General features: G+C 35.7%; 1 protein-coding gene and 1 long non-coding RNA gene across 4 annotated transcripts; one reads left to right on the top strand and one right to left on the bottom strand.

Moving 5' to 3' along the window:
- Positions 1-235: 235 nt before the first annotated feature.
- LOC107804986 (uncharacterized) lies at positions 236-1,057 on the bottom strand. Its single transcript, XR_001652339.2, has 2 exons — positions 723-1,057; positions 236-619 (listed from the first exon to the last, which is right to left on the bottom strand). It is a non-coding gene; the product is annotated as an uncharacterized LOC107804986 (long non-coding RNA).
- A 13,082-nt stretch (positions 1,058-14,139) lies between these two features.
- LOC107804988 (F-box protein At5g51380-like) lies at positions 14,140-18,789 on the top strand. 3 transcript variants are annotated; one of them, XR_012693455.1, is made up of 4 exons: positions 14,140-15,549; positions 16,149-16,498; positions 17,169-17,294; positions 18,302-18,789. XR_012693455.1 is itself a non-coding variant. In XM_016628960.2 (2 exons), exons 1-2 carry the CDS (start codon positions 14,318-14,320, stop codon positions 16,414-16,416), a joined length of 1,500 nt encoding a protein of 499 aa, XP_016484446.2. In that variant the 5' UTR covers positions 14,140-14,317; the 3' UTR covers positions 16,417-16,791. The 3 variants fall into 3 exon arrangements, 1 of the variants encoding a protein (XP_016484446.2); XR_001652340.2 differs by having other exon boundaries at positions 17,189-17,294; XM_016628960.2 differs by lacking the exons at positions 17,169-17,294; positions 18,302-18,789 and having other exon boundaries at positions 16,149-16,791.
- Positions 18,790-26,167: the final 7,378 nt, after the last annotated feature.

Consider the following 26,167-nt stretch of genomic DNA (forward strand, 5'->3'; position numbering starts at 1 on the left):
CAATATTCTGCAGCTCAGCAGTTGTGTTCACTTGAAATATGCAGCAAACTTGCAAATTACTGCAGTTGCAATGTTCTGCAGTTCAGCAGTTATGAAATATACAGTAAACCTGAAATATGCATGCGTATTCTGGTGCAACAAAACTAATTACTACATAATGCAAAGACACTAATTGATGCAATCTAATTGAAATCAAAAACTTCATTGCAGTTAACTTCATCCATAATACAAAATATAGTAATGAAATCAAAAACTTCATTCCAAAATACTACATAGTGTCCACCAACACAATACTACATATTCAGAGCTTCACTTCATCAAGAAAGACGCAACAAATCCAACAAATAGCGCAAATGAAATTATAATGAACATCTTCAACTTCAACACTTTTTCTTCCAACTCTCTTGCTTTATTCACTTCAACAATATTTATTGCCTCTAATGCATCCACTTTTTCCATCAGTCTATCCCTTTCAATCTTGCACGCATCCAATGCCATATTCAGGGTATTAAGTTGAACTTGAGCAATATCAAACTTGCGACTTGAAATTGTTAATTACAACCAAAACTCTGTCCGGTAAGACTTCGTCTTGCCACTCCCAAAAACCACATGATTCATTCTTACAAACAAAATCCAGAAAACATATAATGAGAAAACTAACAAAATTGAAAATTTGTTATAAATGTCAAAATTATATAAATATGTAGATATATATCACTTACTCCAGGTTTCGCGCACTTATAGAATCTCCTACCAGGGTTATACACAGTGGTTGAAGTGAAGTGGTTGGAAATATTACCACAAAAGCACCTCTTTTTCGAAGAACAACTAGATTCAGACATTGAGCACCCACTTATCCACTAGTATAATACAGCCTAAATTGATAAGGGAAAGAAACAAAATCGACCAGCCATGGGCGAATTCAAGTTCAAATATGGAGGAAACACCAAAATATGGAGGAAACAATTTCAGTCTAGAGAGGAAATAGATTATGAAATCGAATTGATACAAACGAGGGTTTTCATTTAAGTGAGGCTGGTGTAATTGGGTATTGATTATTGAATTGGGTGGGTCAGGTCTTAATAAACGAACAAATATTTAATAGTATAATGATAGGGACTCAAAAATACCAATAGTATAACGGAGCCTTTCTAAATACTATATTCAATAATACCTGAGTAGTTTTATTAATTTATTCAAACAAACAAAGAGTCATTACTAGAGTTATTACAAACTGGAACAACTCTAGGACACCTAGTTCCTACTTCCTAGCTTGTCCTTTTTAAAAGCAGAAACACAAGATAGAACATTGGACTCCCAAAAACAGATTAGGAACTTTTGTTTTTGCCATTAAATTGGCAACTCCATTTGCTTCCCAAAAACACAAGTAGTTATTGAACTTTGTTTTGGATAGACATTGAGCCTTGATCCAGTTATGCATGTGTGTTCATTTGATGAATAATGGGATAGTAAACAGTTGTAGTTCCCACCCAGTGTATCCCGTAATGATTTTGAATGAGGGCATCTAAATAGCGTGGATTCCATGTCCTCATCTTCAGACCTGCAAATGCTACATTGGCTTAAAGTACAAATATTTTTTTATACAACATTTGAGCAGTTGGCCGGGAGTCTTATTATGCACAACTATTGTTAGTTGAGTCTCACCCATAATGAAAAATTTCCTCAGTAAAATTTAGAAGCTAATCTTTTTTTTGTTGGGCACGTGGTAAGAAGGTGATACTTTGACAGTCTGACAACTTCACCCTAACTTCTTTCACTGTAAAAGACTACAATATTCTAGATTCATGTTACTTTGCTATATGAATGAGTTGTAAAGTAAGACATACAAATGTTCTATGAAACATCCGAATTTTCTCGAAGGGGTTCTTAGAATATTGTGGCGATGATACTTCTATTTAGGGGTGTACATGGATCGGGTTGGTTCGGTTTTTATCAAAACCAAACCAAACCAACTATATCGGTTTGGATTGGTTCGGTTTTGTCGGGTTTTTCGGGTTTTCGGGTTTTTTTTGGTTACATGAATATTATTTCAATTTTACTTTGTTAAAATTATAGATAAAGCTCTGATAAGTGAATATATATTTAGTAAACATGGAAAAAATTGACAAACATATGATCTATTAAAATATTCTAATGGGAGAATTTTTTTAGCAACGCATGATAGTTATTTTCTTAGTCGTCTAACAATAATTTTTCGTTAATTTACGCTTTCAAGGTTAATACATGAGAGGATCCCAAATATTTGTACGTTTTCTAAAGAAAATTTACTATAAAGTCTTAAAAATATAAATAAAATTTATATATTTATATGTTGGTTTGGTTCGGGTTATTTTACTCAATACCAAATCAAATCAAATCAAACCTAGTCAGATTTTTAATCGGTTTGGTTTTGGTTTTTGGGTTTGATGCGATTTTCCGGTTCGGTTTGAACACCCCTACTTCTATTCGACAAGCATAACGATATAGGAAATTGAATACATATTTATAGATATAACTTGAATGAGAGAGACTACTAATATTTAGTCGTAGAGCAACTTCTTGCTCGTGCAAATGAGGATTTTCTGGTCGTGATTACCACCTACTATTATATTGCTTGAATGATTAAATACAATTTTAAGACTAGTAATTTAAAGTTTTATTGAGTCAAATATAGAACTTTGTAATAACCTTCTAAGGAAATATGTTATAAAAGATTCTTGCATAGTCGTCCTCTTTTACAATTTGATATGTGGATGATGGGTCTTTGAGTTTATTCTAAAATCTAACCTGCTATTTGCTTAAGGCTAAAAATATATTTTAAAATTGTTTTGGTCAATTTAGTTTTCTTATCATGTTTTGGTTTAAAATGAAGTCGATTAATTTTACAAATTTTAATTTGTCACTTTGCTTTTCTTTTTTGGTAACTGACTTTGCTTTTGAAACCAAACATAAGTATAAAAATACTCAAAAAAAAAGGGGGAAAAAGATACTATCGCAGTTTCACTAATTTCTAAAAACAAATTATAGCAGAAATGAGAGTGCATTATCAAACTAGCATATTTATATTTAGCTTAGAAGACTTCACATATTGGTTAGTATTTACTGTTTTTCAACGCTAGATATTCTATTACCAAAATGTTTAAAAGACTAAGGAAATCAACAATAGCTATTATGGAATTTTCTGTGTGTTTTGAACATTGAAAAAACTAAAAAGATACTTGTCCCGTTACTCATTTCTTTCCGCGTCTAAATTTCCAATCGTTTGAGGATGGATTGATAAATTCAATAACACATTGCACATATCCATTGATTTTCTCAAAAGTCAAATTTATAAATCTTAAAATGAAGATCATAGGATCACTTAATTAAATATTTTTATATTAATGCTATTAAATAATTTTCTTAATTATATGTTCGAAACCTTAAATGAGACTTTTTTTAACAAGAGAGAACTTATGCACAACTTATTTAAATAGCTACATATAAGTTAAACAGGAAATTTACTCATGCTAATTAGTAAAACTCGGTGACGAAGCAAACTCCTTTTAAAATTTAATTTTCACGTAATAGTTGGAACTCAACATTATGATAGTTTTTTCTTTTAAATGGTTTCAATTGATTTAAGATTAACTCTAGGATTTTTTGGAGATGGACTCTAGCAAAAGAGCTTTTCCATAAATAAATACAAGTGTGTTCTAAATTAATAATTTATATATATTGAATGAATTTTATAAGACAAATATAATGTTTAAATCAAAGTTATAAGATTCAAATAAACTCATTATCGACACTCTAGCTCCATCCTTGAGCATATTATTATTGGGCCCGTGCACAACACGGGCTATTCCTTGCTATGGTTTGATAAGGGAGATGAATATTAGTAGTGTCACACCTCCTTTTTCCGCCCCCGCGGGGGTACAAGAAGTTTTTTTCCAATTAAAGGACAGTCGAAACGGGATAGTCTTGGAGACAGACAGAAAAAAATACAGAGAGATAGAGAAAAGAAATACACAGACAGGAAAAAAACGGGAGAGAGAAACAAATCTGAAAATAAGAGAGAGAAAAGGGCTGAACATTTAAGAGATAGAAAATTCCGAAAAATATTTAAGCTTTCAAATATAAAAAAAACTAAAAAAAATATTCTGTTTTCTTTTATTGTTTGAAATCAGAATTAATGGTTTTTTCATAAAAGCTGGAAGCTTTTGTTTTTTTTTTTATTACTACTCCACCGGTCTGTTACTGGGTTGTTACTGTTGCTGGGCTATTGTTGCTGTGTTGTACTGATTTTACTGCTGCTGCTGATTCTCATATTCATTTTCTTTTGCTTCCAATATCAGGTACACAACTGAAAAGCTGTTTATTGTAATCCGAAATATGAAGCGTGAATACATATGAAGAATGAAAATTTGAAGTTTTAATTTCGTTTTTATTTCTTTGTTCTTTTTGTTGATTGTATTTAAGCTATTTCATGAATTACTAAATAATAACTGGAATAAGAAAATAATATCATAAGTTAGTCTGTAATAAATCAGTTCGGCAAAATAGGTTAATTCACTAGTTATGAAGGCTTCAAGATTATAGGTTGATCATGAACAAGTAGCTAAATTTAGCTAAGACACGAATTTAAATTAAACATCGTAAATTAGGCATTAAGGCATGACTTGAACTTAAGCAAGATTAAGCTATCCTTTTTAAGAGCTGTAAGCACGTGATTTTTGCCCAAAATGAGAATTACTCCCAAAAAATCCAAAAATAAAATGATTTTTCTTTGGTGTGCAATTTTGTGATATTTTGAATAAGTATTTGTATTTGTATGTGCGTGTTTATTTGCTAAATTAATAAAAAATACAAAAATATGTCGCATTTTGCATATAGGATTTAATTCTACAATTGTTAGTAATTAAATTTATTTTACAAAAATTAAAAAATTACAAAAATAGGCATCGTTTGCATTTTTAGCATTTAATGTCCAAATATACAATTTTATGCTTAATTAATACTTAATTGTGCGTTAATTGTTATTGGGAGTTAATTTGCGCTTTTATAACTTAATTTAGTTCTTAATAATAGTTTAAGTATTTTTATAATTTAGTTTTAGAAAAATAAAAGAAGAAAAGAGAGCGAAAATATAAAGAAAGTCGGAATTAGGCCTCTTCTTCTTCTTCTTCCCAGCTGCTGCTGCTTCTGTCTCAACCAAACAACCAAACGAACACAACCAACGATGTTCACAATTTTTTTTAAAAAAAAATTATAATAATAATAAAGTGGTAAAGAGTTAAAATTGGCACATCGGTTCATAATTGTATTAAAATCAGATAAATAAGCCAAATATGACAATTGAGCGACCGTGCTAGAACCACAGAACTCGAGAATGCCTAACACCTTCTCTCGGGTTAACAGAATTCCTTATCCGGATTTCTAGTTCGCAAACTGTAATATGGAGTCATTCTTTTCCTCGATTCGGGAGGAGGCAAATCCTCGATTCAAAAGATTTTAAGTCCCAAATAATCTTGCATTCTCAAAAGACTCTAGGACAAAATAAAACTCAAAATCAACTAACCGGAGATGAATCAACGAAGAACTTTGATTGTAAACAAATCTGTCCGAGTCTCGACCAAAGCTCGAACAAATGACGACGAAGACGAAGAGAAGATGAAGCAGCCCGTAGCTACTGCCGCGACGAGCAGCAGCAGCAGTCCGTCCAACACCTGCTGCGACGAGCAGCAGCAGCACGACGTCAAGACAGCAGCAACGGCGGCGACAGGCAGCAGCAGTCCGGCGGCGACAGGCAGCAGCACATCGCGGACAGCCATGGACGACGACATGGTCGACGTCGAAGCTCGTCCATGGTTGTGTTCGTTTGGTTGTTTGGTTGAGACATAAGCAGCAGCAGCTGGGAAGAAGAAGAAGAAGAAGCCACGGGCACCAGCAACAGGCAGCAGAAAACGCAGCAGCTGCATGAGCAGCAGCATCAGTGGCTGGACGCGAACGACGCAGCAGTTGCGACGATGGTCGTTTGGATGCGACGACGAAGAAGAAAACAACTAACCGGAGATGAATCAACGAAGAACTTTGATTGTAAACAAATCTGTCCGAGCCTCGACCAAAGCTCGAACAAATGACGACGAAGACGAAGAGAAGATGAAGCAGCCCGTAGCTACTGCCGCGACGAGCAACAACAGTAGTCCGTCCAACACCTGCTGCGACGAGCAGCAGCAGCACGACGTCAAGACAGGAGCAACGGCGGCGACAGGCAGCAACAGTCCGGCGGCGACAGGCAGCAGCACATCGCGGACAGCCATGGACGATGACATGGTCGACGTCGAAGCTCGTCCATGGCTGTGTTCGTTTGGTTGTTTGGTTGAGACAGAAGCAGCAGCAGCTGGGAAGAAGAAGAAGAAGAAGCCACGGGCAGCAGCAACATGCAGCAGAAAACGCAGCAGCAGCTGCATGAGTAGCAGCATCAGCGGCTGGACGCGAACGACGCAGCAGTTGCGACGATGGTCGTTTGGATGCGACGACGAAGAAGAAAGGCAGCTTGCTTGGCGTTTTGTTTGGAGAAGATGTTGTTCGTTGGAGTTGCTGGTTTTGTCGACGTCGGGCAGCCATGGTTGAGTTTTGAGGGGGAAGCCATGGATGACCTTGGAGAAAAATGTGTTCCGGATTGCGGGTGCATTTCATGTGACGTAATCCAAAGACATGTTTTAAACGATGTTCACAATTTTTTTTAAAAAAATAATAATAATAATAATAAAGTGGTAAAGAGTTAAAATTGGCACATCGGTTCATAATTGTATTAAAATCAGATAAATAAGCCAAATATGACAATTGAGCGACCGTGCTTGCAATTAATACTAACTTGAGCTTAAACAAGATTATGAGACCAATTCAAGAAATAATCACAAATGATAAACAAGAAATCAAACTATACAAAATTCGGATTCAAGATCATCCAAACAAAGTATGAACATGAATGAATCTATTTAACACAACAAACATGACGGATTAAACGATTAAATCAATATATTCCTTTAACACAACTAAATTCTTTAAACAAATAACAAGATCGACGAAGAAACAATTATGAACTTAAACTTGAACTTAACAATACTAACAATTTCTAACAATACATAAACACATGAAACAAATTGAAGAAATAGTTAATTAAATTTCAATTTGAATCTAACAAACAACAAACTAACAAATATTCACTTAAACAATAATACAAACATGAAATGAATATGAAAACAACTAATTAAACTTCTATTTTGAAATCTGAAAATTAATTTTAACAAAGCACATGAACATGAACAAACTAGAAAAAATGATTTCAACGATAAACAACGAACAAAACAAGAATCAAATATTTAACGATTTTAACTTTTAGAAATATAAAAACGAAATATGGACAAAATAAAACTCAAAAACAACTAACCGGAGATGAATCAACGAAGAACTAGGGGTAACGAAGGATAAAATGTTTAGGTAGCAGAATAAAATGCCTTCGTCATTCCAGTCTTCAAAACATGCCAAGTGCAAACAACTCAATTGAAAATAGATTTATAGTCTCTTCCGATGGTGCTGGACTTGACAATTATGTTAAACACTTGCTTTTTCATTTGTCATTTCTAAAGCACTGCTGGACGACACACTCACTCTCATGCACGACCCTCATGCCAATTTGGCGAATCTTGCATTTAACGGTTTACTAAAGAGTCTAGCGTATAAGGTATTTCCATAACTCAAAAGACCCAAACCCCCTTTGTCTTTCATTTTTCATAAAAACAAAAAAAAACAAAAACAAAAAAAAAAACAAAGAAAAACCCTAAAAGACTAAGCTATCCGCCACCCCCTCCCTATCTTCTTCTTCTCCATTTTTCTCCAAGGTCATCCATGGCTTCCCCCTCAAAACTCAACCATGGCTGCCCGACGTCGACAAAACCAGCAGCTCCAACGAACAACATCTTCTCCAAACAAAACGCCAAGCAAGCTGCCTTTCTTCTTCGTCGTCACATCCAAACGACCATCGTCGCAACTGCTGCGTCGTTCGCGTCCAGCCGCTGATGCTGCTGCTCATGCAGCTGCTGCTGCTGCATTTTCTGCTGCCTGTTGCTGCTGCCCGTGGCTTCTTCTTCTTCTTCTTCCCAGCTGCTGCTGCTTCTGTCTCAACCAAACAACCAAACGAACACAGCCATGGACGAGCTTCGACGTCGACCATGTCGTCGTCCATGGCTGTCCGCGATGTGCTGCTGCCTGTCGCCTCCGGACTGCTACTGCCTGTCGCCGTCGTTGCTGCTGTCTTTACGTCGTGCTGCTGCTGCTCGTCGCAGCAGGTGTTGGACGGACTGCTGCTGCTGCTCGTCGCGGCAGTAGCTACGGGCTGCTTCATCTTCTCTTCGTCTTCGTCGTCATTTGTTCGAGCTTTGGTCGAGGCTCAGACAGATTTGTTTACAATCAAAGTTCTTCGTTGATTCATCTCCGGTTAGTTGTTTTTGAGTTTTATTTTGTCCATATTTCGTTTTTATATTTCTAAAAGTTAAAATCGTTAAATATTTGATTCTTGTTTTGTTCGTTGTTTATCGTTGAAATCATTTTTTCTAGTTTGTTCATGTTCATGTGCTTTGTTAAAATTAATTTTCAGATTTCAAAATAGAAGTTTAATTAGTTGTTTTCATATTCATTTCATGTTTGTATTATTGTTTAAGTGAATATTTGTTAGTTTGTTGTTTGTTAGATTCAAATTGAAATTTAATTAACTATTTCTTCAATTTGTTTCATGTGTTTATGTATTGTTAGAAATTGTTAGTATTGTTAAATTCAAGTTTAAGTTCATAATTGTTTCTTCGTCGATCTTGTTATTTGTTTAAAGAATTTAGTTGTGTTAAAGGAATATATTGATTTAATCGTTTAATCCGTCATGTTTGTTGTGTTAAATAGATTCATTCATGTTCATACTTTGTTTGGATGATCTTGAATCCGAATTTTGTATAGTTTGATTTCTTGTTTATCATTTGTGATTATTTCTTGAATTGGTCTCATAATCTTGTTTAAGCTCAAGTTAGTATTAATTACAAAAATAAACAGCTCAATTGTCATATTTGGCTTATTTATCTGATTTTAATACAATTATGAACCGATGTGCCAATTTTAACTCTTTACCACTTTATTATTATTATTATTATTTTTTTAAAAAAAAATTGTGAACATCGTTAAACCAAAGAAAAACCCTAAAAGACTAAGCTATCCGCCACCCCCTCCCTATCTTCTTCTTCTCCATTTTCCTCCAAGGTCATCCATGGCTTCCCCCTCAAAACTCAACCATGGCTGCCCGACGTCGACAAAACCAGCAGCTCCAACGAACAACATCTTCTCCAAACAAAACGCCAAGCAAGCTGCCTTTCTTCTTCGTCGTCGCATCCAAACGACCATCGTCGCAACTGCTGCGTCGTTCGCGTCCAGCCGCTGATGCTGCTGCTCATGCAGCTGCTGCTGCGTTTTCTGCTGCCTGTTGCTGCTGCCCGTGGCTTCTTCTTCTTCTTCTTCTTCCCAGCTGCTGCTGCTTCTGTCTCAACCAAACAACCAAACGAACACAGTCATGGACGAGCTTCGACGTCGACCATGTCGTCGTCCATGGCTGTCCGTGATGTGCTGCTGCCTGTCGCCGCCGGACTGCTGCTGCCTGTCGCCGCCGTTGCTGCTGTCTTGACGTCGTGCTGCTGCTGCTCGTCGCAGCAGGTGTTGGACGGACTGCTGCTGTTGCTCGTCGCGGCAGTAGCTACGGGCTGCTTCATCTTCTCTTCGTCTTCGTCGTCATTTGTTCGAGCTTTGGTCGAGGCTCGGACAGATTTGTTTACAATCAAAGTTCTTCGTTGATTCATCTCCGGTTAGTTGTTTTCTTCTTCGTCGTCGCATCCAAACGACCATCGTCGCAACTGCTGCATCGTTCGCGTCCAGCCGCTGATGCTGCTGCTCATGCAGCTGCTGCTGCGTTTTCTGCTGCCTGTTGCTGCTGCCCGTGGCTTCTTCTTCTTCTTCTTCCCAGCTGCTCCTGCTTCTGTCTCAACCAAACAACCAAACGAACACAGCCATGGACGAGCTTCGACGTCGACCATGTCGTCGTCCATGGCTGTCCGTGATGTGCTGCTGCCTGTCGCCGCCGGACTGCTGCTGCCTGTCGCCGCTGTTGCTACTGTCTTTACGTCGTGCTGCTGCTGCTCGTCGCAGCAGGTGTTGGACGGACTGCTGCTGCTGCTCGTCGTGGCAGTAGCTACGGGCTGCTTCATCTTCTCTTCGTCTTCGTCGTCATTTGTTCGAGCTTTGGTCGAGGCTCGGACAGATTTGTTTACAATCAAAGTTCTTCGTTGATTCATCTCCGGTTAGTTGTTTTTGAGTTTTATTTTGTCCATATTTCGTTTTTATATTTCTAAAAGTTAAAATCGTTAAATATTTGATTCTTGTTTTGTTCGTTGTTTATCGTTGAAATCATTTTTTCTAGTTTGTTCATGTTCATGTGCTTTGTTAAAATTAATTTTTAGATTTCAAAATAGAAGTTTAATTAGTTGTTTTCATATTCATTTCGTGTTTGTATTATTGTTTAAGTGAATATTTGTTAGTTTGTTGTTTGTTAGATTCAAATTGAAATTTAATTAACTATTTCTTCAATTTGTTTCATGTGTTTATGTATTGTTAGAAATTGTTAGTATTGTTAAGTTCAAGTTTAAGTTCATAATTGTTTCTTCGTCGATCTTGTTATTTGTTTAAAGAATTTAGTTGTGTTAAAGGAATATATTGATTTAATCGTTTAATCCGTCATGTTTGTTGTGTTAAATAGATTCATTCATGTTCATACTTTGTTTGGATGATCTTGAATCCGAATTTTGTATAGTTTGATTTTTTGTTTATCATTTGTGATTATTTCTTGAATTGGTCTCATAATCTTGTTTAAAGTTTAATATAAGAATTGTTTGTTGTAATGTTGTTAGAGTTGATTTTAAGTTCAATATTATTGAATTTAAGAATCTAAATATACTTGTTTGATTGTTGTTGTTGTTTAAATCCGAAAAATAGGTTTGTTGTTGCTAAAAATATTGTTCAATCAAATTTTAGTTGTTCTTGGTTGTTCAATTTGTGTTCATGTGATTTGTTGTTGAAATGTTGTTAAAATCATGTTCATGTGATATTGTTGTTATGATGTTCATCCGTGTTCATATTGTTGTTTGAACATTGTTAGAAATTGATCATATTGTCTATATTTTGGTTAAGTTTGATTAATTGATGTGTTATAGCTGATGGGTAGTTTGGTAAATTTGTAATACGTTCAGGGGTAGTTTGGTAATTTCAGTAAGGTCGGAAGGGGTAGTTTAGGAATTGTACATTTTGTAATTGTTTATTTGAAGCATGGGGGACAAAATGAAATGGGGTGGGTTGTGATATGATTAATTAAATTCATTTAAAATAATGCAAGATTCCCCTTTAAATTAAATCTTGTCCCCCCTTTATTTGAAGCATGTGGGACAAAATAAAATGGGGTGAGTTGTGATATGATTAATTAATATAAAGGGGGGACAAGATTTAATTTAAAGGGGAATCTTGCATTATTTTAAATGAAGCATGGGGGACAAAATGAAATGGGGTGGTGTGATATGTTTATTTAATGTAATGGGGATAAGTGGAAAGATAATGGGTTGGGTAGAGAAAAAGTATGGATTTTAATTAATTGAAAGGTTTATGGGATGGGTTATAAAAGAGAAGTCTTGGAGACAGACAGAAAAAAATACAGAGAGATAGAGAAAAGAAATACACAGACAAGAAAAAAACGGGAGAGAGAAACAAATCTGAAAATAAGAGAGAGAAAAGGGCTGAACATTTAAGAGATAGAAAATTCCGAAAAATATTTAAGCTTTCAAATATAAAAAAAAAACTAAAAAAAATATTCTGTTTTCTTTTATTGTTTGAAATCAGAATTAATGGTTTTTTCATAAAAGCTGGAAGCTTTTGTTTTTTTTGATTACTACTCCACCGGTCTGTTACTGGGTTGTTACTGTTGCTGGGCTATTGTTGCTGTGTTGTACTGATTTTACTGCTGCTGCTAATTCTCATATTCATTTTCTTTTGCTTCCAATATCAGGTACACAACTGAAAAGCTGTTTATTGTAATCCGAAATATGAAGCGTGAATACATATGAAGAATGAAAATTTGAAGTTTTAATTTCGTTTTTATTTCTTTGTTCCTTTTGTTGATTGTATTTAAGCTATTTCATGAATTACTAAATAATAACTGGAATAAGAAAATAATATCATAAGTTAGTCTGTAATAAATCAGTTCGGTAATACAATAAACAGCTTAATTCAAGACATTAAATGCTAAATCCGGAGATGAGCCTCGCTTAATCCGGAGATGAATTCAAGACATTAAATGCTAAAAATGCAAACGATGCCTATTTTTGTAATTTTTTAATTTTTGTAAAACAAATTTAATTACTAACAATTGTAGAATTAAATCCTATATGCAAAACGCGACATATTTTTGTATTTTTTATTAATTTAGCAAATAAACACGCACAGACAAATACAAATACTTATTCAAAATATCACAAAATTGCACACCAAAGAAAAATCATTTTATTTTTGGATTTTTTGGGAGTAATTCTCATTTTGGGCAAAATGCTTACAAGTAGTAACGTCTTTATCAAGTGGTCAATTTTATATGCTTCAAGGCAACTTTTTGCTTGGGCGGGTAATATAGTTTACATTTTAGGGAAAAGGAAAGAGAAATTCACCATACTTTATAAACAATTTAACATATTTTTACAAATTTCAGGAGTTAACATTATAAAATTAAATAGGATGGAGGAAAATGTGTGGATTAGTTTGTGATACTTTTAAAAGGGAAAAGAAAAACAGTAAGTACAATAAGGAAAGGATTAATGGGATGGATGAAAATGGTTCCCCAAAATAATACAAAAAAAAAGTACGATGGTAAAAAGCAAAACATAATTGTTGAAGGGGGATTAACTAATCCTGTGTGAAAAGGAAGATTGTTTTAATAGATTTTTGACGAACTTCTACTTACGTTATTAACTAAAAAAAGTAAAATTTGCTTTACACAGCATAAAGCAATCTTTTTAGGTGAAAAATCCAAATTTTATTAGCTAAATAAGTTATGAAATTTGTTTTAAAGTTCACTTTCACTGCTTAAACTTCACATAAACTACTTGTTAAATAAGTGAAGAAATTTGCTTTACGCAGCATAAATGCAAACTCTCGTACGTGCAAATGTAAAAGTTCTATTTGATGATTATGATGAAATGATTCACTTGATGATCCGCATGATCATTACACTTTTTAGTTCATGGGACTCATCTACCTTTTATCTTGTTTAGCGGGAGCTACTTTGCTAATAATATATAGGAAAATTAAAGGAGTCTTTCACAAAAGAAAATTTCCAATAATTTTTATATTATTATTTAAAACAACAGCAAATCCAGTATAATCCTATAGTATAACATTATTCCTAGGAGTGAGCCCGGATACGGCGGTCGCGAGAACACCATAACTTTTAATGTGAATTTATCACTGCTCATAAAAATCAGTACTCGGACCTATGCTAATATCCGACTATTTTTGAAGATATTTGCAAGTATATATGAAATTTTTGTTTAAGTTTTTAGTGTTTGTGACTCCTCAACTCATCATGCGCATCCCCCTCTACTTATTCCTACCTTGCGAGGCTACAAATGTTGTTTTGGGTGGACTCTTGGATCAAGAAAAGATGATAAAAGAGCAATAATTTTTCTATTATTATTTACATTTCTTAAAAAATGATTGGAATCTTGGTTAATTCGAATTCATTCACGGAAGCTTATTTACAAAAAAAACTATGAAGTTTTTTCTGTCATTCATAAGGTTCGAATTGAGATCTTTATTGATGGAGAAATCCCATGCAACTCCGATTTAAAAAAAGAAAAAAACCCTAAAAAATAGCAAATGTGCATGTGGTGTATCAAGAACAATAACACCTGCTCCCCCGCCACCAACGAATTAAACAAAGCCACGCCCTCTCAAGCTCTAGTTATATCTATACGTGGCACCAAATCATTGGTTAAACCACCTCCCCAACAAGAAAACAAAAAAATTATACACAGAGAAAGATTGTGCGCCCCACAAATCTCATCTGCTGAGGAACTGTATGCACTTCTTCTTCAACTTCTAAAATTTTCTGCAACTATACATACAGCTTTCTGTATCTATACTCAAAACCCTACAAATGGTGAAGTTGTAGACAGAGAAAAAAAAGTGAGCTAAAAGCTTGGGCGAAATGCCCACGTCACCTGAAGAAAACCCTAACCCTAAGGTTAAATTACCGGCGCCGACGAAGAAACGGCGGTCGAGCTTATCGGATATATGGTACAACAAGGATCCTCAGGCGTTGAAGCAATTAGTGCTTCAAATGCGAGCTCAATCGGTTTCTAATTCAACTACTCCACCTTCTGAGCCCGATTCTGATACCCAAACCCTAACCCTAGACGACCCGGAACCGACCCGTTTCTCTGCTCCGGATTATATTGACTTGCTCTCTGATGAGTTGCTGTTGAGTGTGCTTTCGAAGGTTCCAGAAGAACAGCAGCACATTTCGAATTCATTGGTTTGTAAGCGTTGGTGTAATCTTAGTGGGAAGTTGGTTAGGTCTATTAAGCTGTTGGATTGGGAATTTTTGGAATCTGGGAGGCTAAGTTATAGGTTCCCGGGTTTAATTGACGTTGACCTAGTTCGAGCTTGTGTGAAATCAAGGAGGAATTCGGGGATTGTTATGAGTCATAGGCTCGTTTCGTTGCATTTGGACTCGAGCTTTGTCAATGGAGGGTTTGTTAGGAAAGACGGGTTTTTGGGGAAAGAGGTGGTTGATGGAGGGGTTAAGGTTTTAGTTGAGGGTTGTGCTAATTTAAGGAGAATGGTGTTGATGAATGTGAGTGTAGAGGGGCTGAGTTATTTGGGGGAAAAGTGTGAAACTTTGCAGGAGTTGGAATTGCATTTCTGTGATGACTTTACATTGAAGGGGTTATTTGGTTGTAGGAATTTGCAGATACTGAAATTGGTTGGTTGCATTGATGGGTTGTATAATTCAATGGTTTCGGATATAGGGTTGACTATTTTGGCTCAAGGGTGTAGGCGTTTATTTAAGCTTGAGCTGGTCGGATGCGAAGGAAGTTATGATGGGATCAAAGCAATTGGGCAGTGCTGTCAGATGCTAGAGGAATTGGTACTTTGTGATCATAGGATGGATGGTGGGTGGTTGTCAGCTCTGTCATATTGTAGCAACTTGAAAACTTTGAAGCTTAATTGTTGTAAGGTTTTGGATTCAAGTCCTGGCCCTGATGAGCACTTGGGTTCCTGTTCTACTCTCGAGGAGCTACATTTAGACCAGTGTCAATTACGGGACAAGCAAGGTGTGAGAGCATTGTTTCTGGTCTGTGAAACTGTTCGAGAGCTTGTGTTTAGGGACTGTTGGGGATTAGACAACACTATATTTGCCACTGCAAGTGTTTGTCGGTATGAACACATTTTGATTTTGTTTATATATGGTATATGCCAGTACTACTTCTCTAACTTGAACAAATGGTCACCTGATGAATTTAAGATTGACGTATGTTTTTTAAAATTATGAATGCATGTAGAGAATGGAAAAATTGCTGTATATATAAGGAAAATTTCATCTTTAACAATTGACTGAACAACTTTTTCGGGAGAATCTCTCTGTTTGCAAACACAAATGAGATACGTGCATTCTTATCCAGCCTTTAGAAAAGACTAGTTTTGTCCTTTGTTGATTAAAATTCTGTGTTATTAATCTAAAAGGAGGGCACTGATCAATCTTGAGATGAGATAAATTATCATCATTAAATGCACAAAGTGCTCTATAATCAGTTTGAGAGCTAATATTACTATCTTTATTTATATTTTGGCAGCTTTTCTTTAAAGAAAACAACCAACTGCAGTCAAGTGCTGTTTTTACTGCTGATTTGATACACATTTCTTTCTTAAACAGGAATATGCATCTAGCTTGTCCATGAACTTCATAAGTAGAATGATAATGTAATAAGTGTTAGCTGACACTGTTCCAAGATTAATGGGAACTTTTTCTTTTCTAGGAGCTTGAGATTTCTCTCTTTGGAAGGATGCTCCTTGCTCACGACTGAAGGATTAGATTCGGTAGTTCAGTCATGGACAGTGCTTGAAAGGCTTAGGGTAGTCTCATGTAACAATATAAAAGATAGTGAAATAACACCACAACTAGCGAGTTTATTTTCTGTTCTCAAAGAGCTAAAGTGGAGGCCAGATTCTCGGTCTTTCCTTTCATCAGGTCTTGAAGGGACTGGAATTGGGCAGAAAGGTGGTAGATCGTTGCGGAGGAAGTGAAGTGTGGACAAACTGATGCTGAGAAATGGATTCCTTTGTACACCTTGAGAGGTTTAGCCGTGCAAATACTATGAAACTGCAAGTAATAACCTTTGACTGTTTTGGCATGTGCACTCTGTCAACACTCTGAAGATGCTTTCATTTGCTGGTTTATAGCCAATTAACAAAATTCTCTTTAGGTTTAGAACCATAATTTTTTCTCAGTTTTGTACATGGGTTAGCCTTTTTGTACCAAATACAGTGTTAGCTCTAGCTGTGTGTTTTAGATATTCAGTTCTTTTTGAACAACTGGAGTATATGTGTATGAGATTTTTAAATCTGATAAATGTACTGAATTTCGAGGAATAAAGAAGGGAGTCAAACACATTTTTACAATGTTACGTTTCATGTGGCATTGCTACTTCTTTGAGCTTCGGCTGTACTTTTTCTTTTCCCCTCATTGACAGAAGAAAGAATTCTGCCTGTCTAGGTGCTGGATCGAGTACATACTATGATCTATTTTCTCCACATGCAGATCCCCCCTTCAGTTAGGTTACCTTTATTTTCTAGACTTTGCATCAGACATGAATGATCTCACTATGAATCTTTTATTTGTCAACATTCTGATGAAGGTGAAGTATCGCTCCTGTGTAATTTGCTAATATCTTGTGGAGCTACAGAGAAAATTTTGAAAATGGATCTTTGCAGGGGCTTCTTATTTCTTCTGAAATTTTCCTTGTATATGAAACACTAATAAAATGGGCCATTTCAAGTTTGAAACTATGCTGCACAGGAGGAGAGCCAGAATTGTACTTGACTCTGCAAATCTCAGTGTGTGGTGATCTGAACCTCGTGATGAAGCCGTGGAGATGGGACATGAGTGGTATCGCTCTGAGCAGGTACATTAAGGTTGTGTCAGTATATGATCTTCTGTCGAATGCCACAGGTTTCTTGTTTTTCTGCCATCCGTTTAATTTTTTCCTTCCCTCCAACTATGATGATTCCTACACTATTATCCTATGGATAACAGAAAGAGAAAATTAAACAAAAGATAATCTTGCAAGAAATACTACTGCAGTGAGAGTTCCATATTGCGAAGCAGCTACAGAGCTACTTACTCTACCTTATTGCAAAAAAAAAAAAAAAAAAAGTGTTGGACGTGCATTTTTAAAGGTAGTTTTGTATGCAGATTCTTCTGATGCAATGAACAAGGTGATTTTGTAGTCTTACCAGGACCACTCTTTCCCTCGGTTTTTTCTCCCAATATCAAGCAAATACATTTCTATTGTCACCTAAGAGGATCTCCAAGAAGAATAAAAATCAGTGTATTTTATGCTTCCCACCCCTATATTTAATCGGTGCTGGCCAAAAATCATGACCCGTCTTTCGTTTCCAGTTATTTGATTCCCCACCCCCCCCACCCCTCACCTAGATTTGGATGACTTTGCGAAGGATTATAGAATTTTTGCTCAGTTTGTCCATGAAGAATCATGCCTGCATTTCGGTGGTATGGAAGTGTATGCTCATATGCTAAAAGGAGTTATGCCAACTGAAAACCCCTGAGGGTCAATCATCAGTGATAGAGTATGTGTGTGTGATGCTTCAGTAAATGTATATGATCATTCACTATAATAAGAAGCTACTTCTATTAATTTGCCTCTTGTAGCAGAATCATTATATGCAAGTAGAATGACTACCTCAATTTGTAATGTATTGACAGAGAATATTAAAATTCTCTGTTGTAGATATCATTCTAAATATCAATAAACCTGTTCAAGGGTGTGCTACACATGTTGCTCAAATAATTGTAAAGTGTCTTATCATTGTACCTTTTTGCGTAATATGGCTCCTAGCAATATGTTGTGTTTTTCGTGAGTTTTTGAAGCTGCTTTCTTCTTGGTTGCAGGTGATGACATCTAACAAATTATCCTGCTTGAAGAGGTCTTCTTCTTCTACGTTTAGAAACTTCTTATTGACTTGGTGAATCATAGTGAAGGGCATGGGGCTTTCTGGTAGCTGGAATTTCTTGCTTTGAGTACCCGGAGGTCACACAAAGTTGGCTTCTACTATCGCAACTAATTGGGCTTTTGTGTTTTATTAACAAATGGTTTCAACTAGGCCATGTAAAAATAGCACGGGCTAGCCTTTTCGGATCGGTCTTTCAAAAATAGCCAGCGTTTGTAAAGTCATTAAAAAATAGCCACTATTTTGCTGCAACATGGAAAGTTCCAGCATAATATACTAGAGATCGGTGCACCTGTCTATGAAAATATGCTGGAAGTCTAGTATATTATATTAGAACTCCAGTATATTATACCGGAGTATTTTCCGGATTTTGAACAGTGTTTTCGTTTAGATTTATCTTTACATGAAAAATGTCTAAAATTTCAATTACTTTTGAAAACTGTGGCTATTTTTGAACGATCACTTGTAAATCTGATTATTTTTAAATTTCTCCCGTAGGCCATAGATGGAAATTTGTCTTTCAAGGTAAGAGAAGCGTCGATTGAAACTATCCAGAGGTTTGATGAGGGTCTGCTATGGTTACAATGTAGAACAGAGTTTGCCATCATCTCTTATTTTGCTGCCGACGGTCTGCTATGGTTACAATGGAGTCCGGAACCAAAATGTGGTTCTTTTGGACTCAAAGTACACAAATAGGTGGTAAAAAAAAGTTATATTTTTATATATAGCGCCAATAGCGTCACAATACCTGGCGCTATACATACATCATTAATGTATAGCCTATACATACATCATTAATGTATAGCGCCAGGTATTGTGGCGCTATACATACATTTTTTAAATCCCTCCCGTCTTCTTCGTCGATTCATCCTCCATTATTTTAACCTTCCCCTCTTTTCTTGGTCCCCCACCCCATACCCGCTTCTGCCCTCATTTTAAAACAATTTTTTTTTGGGTCCCCCCGACACATAAAACTTGAAGAACGTAGGTCCCACATTCGAGTAGAACTTCATGTTATTGTTGATTCACACTTCAGAGTCAAAATTTCAATCTTTTTGCTTTCCGAAAATTTTAAATCGAGGTATTTCGATTTATTTTAAGTTGAAATATTTATAATAATGCATATTATTTGATTTGTATGTGTTCTATTTCGGTTTGTGTTTTTCTTGGAAACTAGCATGTTAAATTTATCCGGATTTAATATTAGTGTTTTCTAAAAAAAATATAAATTTGTAAAATAAATTTGTCTGTTAATATCCTGATTTATATATATGTGTTTTCATGTCGTTTTGTGTTTTATTTACAATCAAATTTATTTGTTGTTTATGGTTAGTTTAGATTATTTTTTAGCGTAGTAAAATCTAGACCTTTTTAGCATAGTAAAACGTAGACCCTTTTAGCGTAGTAAAATTTAGAGCCTTGTAGCGTAGTAATGTGTAGTATTTGCTTGTAAAACTGGTTCATACAGTGCCAGTAGCGGCGTCCAACTTCACCACCGTCCCAACAATTTTGCATCAAGTATGCTTTTCCATAGTTGCACTTTGGTGGACGAAGAGGTTGAGCCATTTGTGTAATATTTGCTTTTAGTAAAAAAAAACCTTACTTTTAATAAAATATTTGCTTTTAGTAAATTTTGAGCAAACAAAATAACTACAATGGGACCGTTATTTATAGGCGAGACAACACACACATAACGTACTATCTAATGGCGCTATACTTTGCGTGTTAAATATCATGATGTTGACAAGACAACTTTATGTCAGCTGGTCAGTTTTTTCAGTTCGACAAGACAACACACACATAACGTACTATCTAATGGTACTATATTTTGCGTGTTAAATTATCATGATTTGACAAGACAACTTTATGTCAGCTGATCAGCTTTTTCAGTTCGACAAGACAACACACACATAACGTACTATCTAATGGCGCTATACTTTGCGTGTTAAATATCATGATGTTGACATGACAACTTTATGTCAGCTGGTCAGCTTTTTCAGTTCGACAAGACAACACACACATAATAAATATACAGATAATTTTATTAAATTATTATTTAAATAGGTAAAATGGGAAAGTACAAATCATAGTTAACAAGCATAATTTTATTTCATAAATCTTGCAACATAGACATAACAACTAATTATTACAACATCAACTCATGGGTAGTTAGGTACACTAGAAGAACACCCACCACGAGCTTGATTAGTTTTGCCACCCAAATCAGCTGAAGGACATTTACGACGGTCGTGTCCTGTTTGCAAGCATATACCACATTTGCGCGCATAAATGGTGTCACTAACATCCATTTGGTTCCGTATACGCGTTCTCTTCTGCACCTGTCTTTTACGCAAATAGGACTTGTTACACACCATTTTAAATGGTTCCGGAGCCAATAATGCTCAGCACCCACTGGTTGCAACTGACCACTATATATGTTTAGTTACTTGGAAACACTATATTGTTGATCAACATAGTTGGTCTCCGCATAACCAACACGTTGAAAACACTTGATGGCATGTGAGCAAGACATGTGGTAGATGGTCCATTTCCCACAGGAGCATAACCTTGCTGATTCATTTAGGGTATGTACATTATTACCCCGATTATTATGGATAGCGGTGCAAACTTCAAAAACACCTCTTTCGTTATCATACTGCAAAAATGAATGCCAATGTGCTCGCCGTCTGTATTTCTCAAATCTCTGCATCGGCACTGGCATAAATTCAACACCCCTCTCTATCAATTCCGTTGCAGCTGCAGACCGTTCAACAAACCTCTCCACCATCTGCTTGAACGACATCCGCACCATGGCTGTGACGGGAAATCCTCTTACCGACTTCAATAACCCGTTGAAGGACTCTGACACGTTTGTAGTAAGAATTCCCCATCGTCTGCCACCATCCGCATGCAACGTCCACTTTTCAGGGTCATGTCGCATTAACCAACGATAGGCTGCCTCGTCTTCTTGCCTGATAGAATCCATATGCCTCCGGAATTTATGCTGTTGGTTGTCTGTTGCTACCATCCACATCGAATCATGTAGATCCTTGTTGGGATGTGCCTTCTGAAAATTGGCCTTAAAGTGCCTCACACAGTAACTGTGGTATGCATAAGGTTCTTGCCATGCAGGCAAGTTCTCCACAGAACTTAATATACCACCGTGCCGATCAGATATTAGACAAATACTTGAATGCTGTTTGACAACGTGCTCTTTCAGGTGGTTCAAGAACAACGTTCACGTCTCTGTGCTTTCATTAGCACAAACAACAAAAGCTAGAGGAAATATTTGTCCATTAACATCTACTGCCACGGCTATCAATAGTTTGATATCGTACTTTCCATAGACATGAGTTCCGTCTATGGATATTACGTGCCGACAATGCGAAAAACCATCAATTGCTGGCTTTAACGCCCAGAACACGTAATTGAATATGTATTCTCGTGTTCCCGAACTCTTGCTCTAGCTTCCATTCAACAACTGTCATGGGGTTAAAGTGCTGCAGTGCGGCCATGTACTTTGGCATAGATGCAAATAGCTTATCCCAATTACCGTACACAATTTCAAACGCTCGTTTGCGTTCGAGAAATGCCTTTCTTTTCGTGTCATCATCTCTTATTTTGCTGCCTCTCTGCCTGTCTCTTTTAATTGTAAATAAGGTGAGCAAATTATATCATCTATCTACTCAAGGAAGTTTTGCGCCTTTTAGTGGATTTTTACTTTTCGCTGGATCTGCTGAAGTAGATGTAAATTGTAGGGGTCGAGCTCAACCCCTACAATTGAGGGCTAGTTCAACCCCGACATTTGTGGTGGAGGATCAAACCTAATCAGTAGCGGAGAATCCCCTTTCCTCACATTTTTTTTTTTAAGGATGTAAATTGTAGACTGATGAATAGAACAAATGGATTTGGTAAGCTCGTGAACATTTTTACCCCAAAAAAAATAAAGAAGCGCTTGTGCTTGTTGGTTTTGCTATTTTTACGAGTAAAATAAGGGCCGGGGACCCTATTTGCATCTATAAATTGTTGCATTTACTTCTCGGAACCATTTGGGAAACTAGGTGTTGTTTTCTTCATAGGTGTATAAATTGTTTCATGGATGCTCAACTATGTACGCAGAAATTCTTAGAGTAAATGAGGACATGCTCTAATTTATTAGAATGAAACTATTCTTTTTATCCTTGAGTGGTAAATTTCGAAGGTAATATTTTTTTAATTTTCTGAAAGAGGGACCATACACATCCTAAAAGAAAGTAAAAAAGAAAAGAAAATAGTTTACTTTTCTTCTTCAGTCAACACTTTTTCTTTTAGGTATATGAACATACGAGGACGTGTGAATTTACATACTTTATCCGGTTCACAATAAGTGACCAATTTGCGTATTTATTTTGGTTCAAAATAAGTGTCTAGTTATATAATCAAGAAAGAATTCAATTTGTTTTTTACAAAATAACCCCTATGTACATATTCTTAAAAAAATTTCTTACTCATCACATTAAATATTTAATTAGGGGTAGTTTAAGCATAGTAGATATTTTTTTATAGAATTTAATATTTTCTTAATGGGCGTGCTAAAAGCAAATTGGATACTTATTGTGAAAACCGAGGAAGTATCAATTATCAAGCAATTGATGGTAAACAATCCACACTCCACAGGAAAATCGTGGACAGAGTGATAAACACCTTAACTTGTTCAACTCCTTAGTCTGCTGAATCTACTTTTTCTAAAATAAAATTTTTAAAAAAAATCCTTTTTCAGGCCTACCCTTCAGTTCCCTTTCGCCTATTCAACCACACGTGTTTCCTAAAAGTAAAAGAATAAAAGGAAAAAAAAATACAAATTGAGGAAAAAAGAGTTCGAATTCACAGATAAAGCCTAAAACGGTGAAGGGTTCTAATATACCCCTTTGCTATTCGAATACTATTGATATAACAATGCCCCTAACCCTACAAAAATAGTTCAAAATTACCCTTTGACCGTTAATCCCCTCCATCATGACTAACACCATCCCATGTGGCCTGTCATCCCAACCCCATTTTACCCCTTCCTCAGATACTTCTCTTTTCCATCCTTTTTTTTCACGAGCTTACCACTATAATCGATTAATTCATCTTCCATTGCTCTAAAATAGAAACAAAAACATAGTTCACAATACAAAAATCATTTACAAAACGCCAAACTTTACTGGCTAATCTCCATTTTTAACTTCACCAACTACAAATTCATATTTTTCTTGAAAATTATTCTCGTTGAAGTAGAAGAATAGGAAGTTGTTATTATAACTAGGATGCAATTTTTATACTACTATTAGTTAGCTCTCTGGTGTTATTAATTCACAAGAAACCATAATGAAAAGCTCTTTGGTCGAGCTTTGTGTTAGTCTTCTTTCACAAGTTTTTTTTTTCCAAGTTTACCGAATAGAAATTTGATTCCTATATTTTTAGCTTCTCCAACAGAATTCAACATATGAGAGATTTTCAGTTTTCGCCAAATGCTAGGTAGCATAACTATTGTACTTCTTCTATTTGTAATAAACGTTGAAAATAAGAAGCAAGAAATCTTGGAAACTGAAGTACAAAATTTTCTCTTACTATCTCTACGTTTGCCATTTGGGTATAATCCAACGCCTGCCTTCTCACATGCCAGATTTGTTAGTGTAGATAAATTCGAAATATAATTAGATTCAAGTTTATTTTGACATAGTTCACTGTAGGAAAGCAGAGTGTGTGGTGGGCGAGGAGGGAATAAAATGGGGTTGGGGTCAGGTGCCACATAGCGTCCACGTCATACAAATGTTAAGCCACGTGGGATTGGTGGTGGCCATGGCGACCGAAGGGCAATTTTGATTCACTTTTATAACTCAAAAATATTATAACGGAGAGATCCTTTTCAAACAGAATGAGGACAAATTTGGGCCTTTTCCCAAGCATAAAATCAAGATTCACGGGCGCGAGTCAAGATGGATATTTAGATAAAACCACTCTTCAGCCCTCTTTCCGATATTGAAACTCATAAAATGTTCTTTACTTCCAATTTATGGCCTTTGTATTTTACTCCTTTCCTTCACTTTTATTTATCAAGTATTTTACAAGTAAATTATTATTTTTATTTATCACTTTACGTATATCAAAAGAGAAATAATTTTATTTTTTCTGTTTTATCCTTAACATTAATTACTTATTCCAAATTCATTAGAACTATACACCAATTAATATGTATATCATGATAAATTATATACTTTATTTATTATTTCTTAAGGGGCGTAAACAAGTTCAAATGAACAGATAAAAGTGAACCGAGGGAGTAATTAAATATTAGATTCCTTCAATATGGATGTTAATAATTGCTCGCCAAAGATCCTCGATGCTTTCGTTTATATGTACTTCGTCTGTTCTGGACTTTAGTTTTCTTGAGCTGGCTCTTCGATTTAAGCAAGTTATGGGGTCCTTATGCCTACGGAAAACTAAAAAATTTGTATACGGTCGAAATCGGGCTTATTTATTATATGACGGATCGGAGCCGAAACGTGATGGATTGAAGATTGATCCCAGGTTCTATCGAACCAAAGTACGAAGTTAGAACACGCGTCTCCAAGATCTTCGAGCCCGTGACTCCGGAACCAATACCCCGACTTCGAATAATCGAGGAAAGATTATCGGACCCAATAACGGTAGGCCGAAATATCCGCAACCAATCGGATATCACGGCAGGAATCTTGACACGTATCAAGGAGAGACCGGTTAATTAGCAAATCATGAGATTTCTTACCTTTTATAGAATTATACCTAAAGCAGGACTCCCCTACTATATAAATTCTGATTCTTTGTAATACACATTGTAACACGCATCCCAAAAGTATTATAATATTATTTTCTTTTTACAAGCTACTGTTCTTCTGTATTTTACATCATTTGGATCATATTCAGTTCGAGTGAGATCTATTTCTCAATGCTATAACTGTTCAAGTCACACGGTTTGAATTTACTTTATTATTGTTTGCTTTATTTATAATTCAATCGATCGCTTTGTGTCAAATTAATCCACGTATCCTTAAAAAAAAGACAACTCGGCGCATTAAGCTCCCACTATGCGCGGCGTCCGAGGAAGGGCCGGACCACGTATCCTTAAAACCACTTATAAATTCAATTGTTATCCGATTTTGCGAGTAAACAAAACTAATTCTCCTCATTATTTGTAAGCGCTGATGTTTATTTTTCACAAAAAAAGAAAAGCAACAATAACCAAAAAGAAAAAGAAACAAACGTTTGCAATGCAATGACTTTCACTTCCATTATTTTCTTCTAAACTACACCATTAGGAGCCGTTTTTTTAAAGGATTAAGTGGGTTATTTTGATATAAATTTTAAAATTAAAATACATTTCATATTTAATTAAAATAAAAAAAATCTTCTTTATCATCGATTTTTTCATCTCCAGTGTGATTTCTCTTAACTATTTAATTATGCGTGACTTGTGCGCATTAGGTATGGGTGGAATCTTGTTCCCGTGGCAGTAGCTTCCCCATCCCCTTTACCCCATTGTTGACAAGTTATGCCAAGATCATTACACTAAAAAAACAAATAAATTTTCCACAGTGAAAAAGCATAAAATTCACAAATCGGCAATCTCACCTTCACCATCACTGGAGGAGGACAATCTACTAATTCAGATACGGAGAAATAGAAATCAATCTAACAAGAAACTTAGCCATGAAAAGTTTAAAAGCACTAGAAAGTGTTGTTTTCTGTCGCTCACATAGGCGGAGCCAGGATTTCAAGCTTATGGGTTCGGGATTCTAATTGTTTT

The sequence above is a fragment of the Nicotiana tabacum genome, chromosome 7 (assembly GCF_000715075.1).
Source record: "Nicotiana tabacum cultivar K326 chromosome 7, ASM71507v2, whole genome shotgun sequence".
NCBI classification, from domain to species: domain Eukaryota; kingdom Viridiplantae; phylum Streptophyta; class Magnoliopsida; order Solanales; family Solanaceae; genus Nicotiana; species Nicotiana tabacum.

What these genes read in the sequence shown, in the direction of transcription:
- LOC107804988 (XM_016628960.2), top strand. Translation starts at nt 14,318, where the DNA reads ATGCCCACGTCACCTGAAGAAAACCCTAACCCTAAGGTTAAATTACCG. An exon ending in GCCACTGCAAGTGTTTGTCG is followed by an intron (nt 15,550 to 16,148) that starts GTATGAACACAT and finishes TTTCTTTTCTAG; the next exon opens with GAGCTTGAGATTTCTCTCTT.